This window comes from Oncorhynchus mykiss, chromosome 8 (genome assembly GCF_013265735.2).
Source record: "Oncorhynchus mykiss isolate Arlee chromosome 8, USDA_OmykA_1.1, whole genome shotgun sequence".
Classification (NCBI taxonomy): domain Eukaryota; kingdom Metazoa; phylum Chordata; class Actinopteri; order Salmoniformes; family Salmonidae; genus Oncorhynchus; species Oncorhynchus mykiss.
Window position 1 is genome coordinate 23,176,711 of NC_048572.1, and position 5,418 is coordinate 23,182,128.

The window sequence follows — 5,418 nt, forward strand, 5'->3', positions numbered from 1 at the left end:
AACCTGTTTTAGAGAAATGTAACCATCAAATTTTGTAAGAGCTTTCATTGTCTGCTTATATGCCCTCTTTATTTATCCTTTGGTTCTGATTTGGTGAACAGGGAGAACACTGTAATAACGGCCCAAGTTCTGATTTCTGTCACAGTACATTTCAAAAGTGCTATTCAAATAATTATATTGACTACGTCTGTCCTAGTTCACTCATTAATGTCTTAATCGAAATTCCAGATTGCCTATTATTCGCTTGTCGTCCCCTTATGCCATTGTTTGTACATCTCAACTGTCATTAGAAACCACATTTGTTTAAACAAGTCAGCCATATCAGCTATGTTTTTTTAAAAGATAGTAAATTAGTCTGAATTAACTGTTTCGCTGCCAGACAAGGCTGATAGCCAGGTGTAGCAGTGGTAAGATGTTGGGACAGCTTTATGTAGGACCTAACAGTTTGTGTGCAACGTTTGTCACCGTTATAGTGCAATTAATGTATTGTTTAGTGGTGTGTTGTGTTGTGGCTTTGCTGGCATGCACCCCCCCCCCCCCCCCCCCCCCCCCCCCCCCACCCCAAGATTTACATGCTAAAATCGCCACTGTTCTGTAATGTAGAAAATAGTACAAATAAAGAAAAACTCTGGAATGAGTAGGTGTGTCCAAACTTTTGACTGGTACTGTACCTTTGCACTGAACGCTGGTTATGATATGACTGATATGATAAGAGGCAGATGGGCAAGCCCCTCACTGCTACATTCAACATCCCTTTGCTTTTTTTGCCACTAGACAATAAAATGTATAGACTATACAAAAAACGCCCCGGATCATTAAACTATTATGTCTTTATTTGCTATGAAATGTTACGACAAATTCCTTGTGAATAAAGGGGGCTGAGCTTGCCCTGTTATGGTGTGCTACACGGGGTTGCTGGGTTGCATCATTGCAAATAAGCGCTATAAATAGGATTACGTCACCACGACCCGCCCACCTATTAGTAAATGCCTTGCAAGAGCGACTCACTATAAAAGAGGGTGATGCAACGCTTCATCGACAACTGTAGCTTTCTTAACAGGCAGAAGAGCCTCACAACCAGGAGCAGAATAAAGGCCTTTCATTTCTTCACTGAAAACATAATCAGGTGGGTCAATTGTTTTTGTTGTAAAAACTTTCTACCGGTGTGATATAGGATAAGCGCTTTCAGGAAAAAAGACTGTGCCACGTGTAGCATAGTGCCAGCTGGACTGACATCCATTTAATAAAGAAAACGGGCTTACATTTAGAAATCTTACTCATATCGTTGTTTATGTGAATCAAAGTGTAGTTTATTTCTCATTGTCTAATGTGTTGTATTGAAATGGTCTGTGGTAACTGGTTGATATGTTGTAACACATTCACCTGTCCCTAAATTAACACGCACTTCAAAGAGAAAGAATGTTAGGACTGCATAGCTTGTTACATTGTTTAAAAGGGCGATAGAGATATTGTTGTAATGTTGGCACGGCAGGCAAAACATTTAGCGTGCAACTGCTGTGTCTGGTGGAATAAGTGACATTCTAGTTATCATATCAAAATAGTCTAATGGTTTAGCAGATTGCTGCTCATATCTGTCGTTTTTTATTTAGTCCAGTGAGTTTCCAAGTTTAATGTTTTTTGTTTCGCTTAGTCAGCTTAATGTGACACAGCATCACGTTTTTTTCTTCAGTTTTTCATAATGATGCTTCAGCATCCGGGATTCAGTCTGTCCGACATCAGCGCGTCAGCCTTGGTACCCTGCCTGTCCCCGCCTGGAACACTCACGCTCGAGGACTTCACCAACTTCACTCCCCTGGTAAAGGAGGAGTTGCGACAAGCTATCCAGAACAAGCGGCTGTCCAACGGACTGAGCACCGATATGAGCGACTGTGCGAGCTCAAGTTCAGACAGAACGTCTGAAGCTCCAAGTGTCAAGAGGGAGGTAGGGATGTCAACATTAGTCGCCTACTGTAACATCTACTCCCCCATAATACCAATAGTAATTCATACATAACATAGGGGAAAGTTCATTTTTTGAAATATGCCTATGTTTTAAGTATTCCCTGAGAATAAATGTGTCTATACAGATGAGATCACTGTAATTACAGGTTTACCAACACATTGTAAAGCCTACCATACATTATTAAATTATCAGCCATATCATTAATTTCTCAGGAAGGTTGTTACCATTATTCAAGGTTGTTCATTTTCCTGATGTGTCATTAACAGAAAATCCCAGAGGAAAGTGACAGGAGGAAAAGAAGACGAGAAAGAAACAAAGTAGCTGCTGCCAAATGTAGGAATAAGAAGAAGGAGAAGACTGACTGCCTTCAAAAGGTATGTTCAGTGTGTTTTTTACAAGGCAGTACAACATTATTATGATGGGGAGAGATGAATCATATGAATCAGAGGCTGCCAGACTGTGCCAAGTGGTATTTTGTGATTTATTAAGTAGACATACAGTATTATATTATCTCATATATGTAATTATTCAAAATATTTTTCTAATTAATGTGCCATAAGGATGATTTCTATTTAACCTCCATTTATGTTGTATGACTCGTAATTGAAATGCATAAATAGATAAGGGCTCTATAGAAATGTCTGCCTCAAAACAACAAACGAACACTCCAGTATTTACATACAAACTAAAATGCACTAAACCTAATTGAGTATTTTTTTAAAGGAACCAAGGGAGCTGTCAGTAACAGGATTGAACCAAACCACTATTCCCTTCTCCCCTCCAGGAGTCTGAGATACTAGAGTCAGTGAACTCTGAGCTGAAGGCACAGGTTGAAGAACTGAAAAACCAGAAGCAGCAGCTGGTCTACATGCTGAACCTCCACCGGCCCACATGCATCGTACGGGCCCAGAATGGCCAGACCCCCGAAGATGAGAGGAACCTGTTCATCCAGCAGATCAAGGAGGGTACCCTGCATATGGAACAGCTGGACCACCACCACACCTCAGTGCCAACCACCTGTGGCCATCACTGATCCACACACTCCTGGGGGAAGTAGGGTACTACTCACTCACTCACTCAGACAGATGCTCACTGTCCTCTGGCAACTGTACTGTACCTGCGTCAAGTGAAGGCTCTGTCGGGCCGGCAAAGGAGCTTTGCGCGTCCCACTCTTAAACTGGACTTGACAGCACAAGGACGGACACCCCATGTGCTACCTAGGGTAGGCTTGTGGTGTTCCGGCAAGTCGGCGAATGTCAAAGCACTAAAACATAGAAATACATCCAATGTGTTTATTGTTTCCTTAAATATTTTACATTGTTATTCGAGGCTGATGACAAATTCTGTTTTTTTGTACCAAAGTATTACGTCAATGTGGTAAAGGCACATGATTCACTGGTCAGTTGAGATAGATGCTTGTTGAGGAAAAATACGATTAAAGTGGAGAGATAGTAATGGCTGTGTACTGTGTGTGTGACATTAACAGCCCTGTTATTACTGTCATATAAGAGAAGAGGTTAATCATTGTGTGATGTGTTTGCTGTTGTGTTTATTGAATATATTCTGTAGTAGCTGTGTCTATAGCTCACTTTATTCCCCCTTGACTTGCCTAACAAAAACCTCTGAAGCTGCTACTACTAACTCAGGATATACAGGTATAGTTCATATCAGAGGAACCCTCATGTTATAGGACAGTAAAGGGAGTGCATGCAATGAGGATTCATTCAGACAGCATTTCAACTAACTTACTGACAATGGCACTGTTAGCCCTGGACCTCCCTAAATGAAAATCAGTCATTACATCGCTGTAAACTGGTGTATTTGGAATAGGCCCTGATTACATAATGATCTGTAGTATTGAAGATATGGTTGTGTGATTCGTATTATAATTTCTTCTCCTAGATAAGTCTGTAGTTACTGTATACCATATACGTAAACCAAATAACACCTCCTATTGTCTTCTGTGTATTATTGAGGCTTATAAAATAGACCCACTAGGTATCAGTAGCTAGATATCTAAGTGGAATTATTTATCACTCTGCTTGTCTGAAGTTTTCACTTTAAAGTCATGGAAGATTACATGAATTGCCTCAGTGTTCGTCTGCAATTACTAAGTCCTTAAGCCCACTGCCAAACCAACCCCCCCTCCCATCAGTCCACTGTTTGTGCTGTGACATCGTCACAGGTCAGTTGCACAACCAGAAACTCTGGTTAGCCTCATTGCTCAAACTACAAATTTTTGCGATCAACAGTAGCTTTTGTCTGTATATTCTGTAATGTCTCAAACTAATCCATGTGTGGTTTATGGTAAGGGGCTGTTTATTTTGGTTGGTTTGTGAGTAAACGGTTGAGATGAACACAGTGAAAGAGATTCAGGTGTCCATGTGTTTTTGTTTTTATTTCAGTGTTTCGTGTTCAAACAGGCATGCTAGTCATGGATGGGGTCACTACTGAGATCATTCATTTGATGGATAACACGCCTGTTTTATACTTCAATACCTTTCTTGCTTTTCTATTCCACCATCCATTTCTTTGTTTCACTTGAACATTGTTCACTAAAAATTATTATTAAGTGTGTTTGAGTGGATGTAAAAGATCAAATTGTATCAAGTCAGGTAAAACTACACGCTGAAACAAATTAGGTACTCATTTCTATTGTCTGTTGATTTTAGTTTTTGATACTTTAATAAAGGTATATATATACTTCAATTGATTTGGTTTGGGATTGTTTCTGGGGAACAATTTTAGCAAGGGATTCAATGGTATTGGTATATTGACACTGCATAGTTGTGATACAAAACAAATATTCATAAACCTGTTTAGCATCTCAGCACATTTGTGCAGTTGATGCTCGTCTGAGAACAAGCCAGGACATGTCTGCCTCTTTGGAAAACACATAATATCTAGGACAGGCAGGGGAGAGACTGGAAGAGTGTGTTTTCATCCTGTGCCAGGCCAGCTCAACATGAGTCAGTGGGTGTTATCTGACGAGATGGGCTAATGAAATACCATTTCACTCAGAACACCAGTTCCCCCACCCCACTGTTGTTGTCCACATTCCATAAAAAGTAACATCCCATTTTTCTGATGGTGGTTTTTGATAACTATACAACTGAGTTACTCAAGACTCCTAGCAGCCAGAATGCAACCAGAGTCAACATGATTTTTGGGTTATTGCCTGACCAATATTAAAGGACCAGTGCATTCAAAACGAGATTTTCCTATATTTTATAGACACAGAGTGTACAAAACATTAGGAACACCTGCTATTTCCATGACACTATACTGGCCAGTTGAATCGACACCTAGAGACCATGCCCCGACAAATTGTCTGCTCTGAGGGGAAAAGGGGGTGCAACTCAATATTAGGAAGGTGTTCCTAATGTTTTGTACACTCAGTGTATATGTCCACAGCACGAGGTTGGAATAATACTGTGAAATTGTGAAAGTTATGA

General features: G+C 40.3%; 1 protein-coding gene across 1 annotated transcript; it reads left to right on the top strand.

Moving 5' to 3' along the window:
• The first annotated feature begins 927 nt into the window (after positions 1–927).
• atf3 (activating transcription factor 3) lies at positions 928–4,672 on the top strand. The gene is made up of 4 exons (XM_021612001.2): positions 928–1,126; positions 1,691–1,942; positions 2,230–2,337; positions 2,748–4,672. Exons 2-4 carry the CDS (start codon positions 1,700–1,702, stop codon positions 2,994–2,996), a joined length of 600 nt encoding a protein of 199 aa, XP_021467676.1. The 5' UTR covers positions 928–1,126; positions 1,691–1,699; the 3' UTR covers positions 2,997–4,672.
• Positions 4,673–5,418: the final 746 nt, after the last annotated feature.

Bases quoted from the DNA above. Each gene is read 5' to 3' on its own strand.
- atf3 (XM_021612001.2), top strand. From the start codon at position 1,700: ATGATGCTTCAGCATCCGGGATTCAGTCTGTCCGACATCAGCGCGTCA. The intron at 1,943-2,229 runs GTAGGGATGTCA...TGTCATTAACAG, and splicing joins CTCCAAGTGTCAAGAGGGAG to AAAATCCCAGAGGAAAGTGA. The intron at 2,338-2,747 runs GTATGTTCAGTG...TCTCCCCTCCAG, and splicing joins AGACTGACTGCCTTCAAAAG to GAGTCTGAGATACTAGAGTC.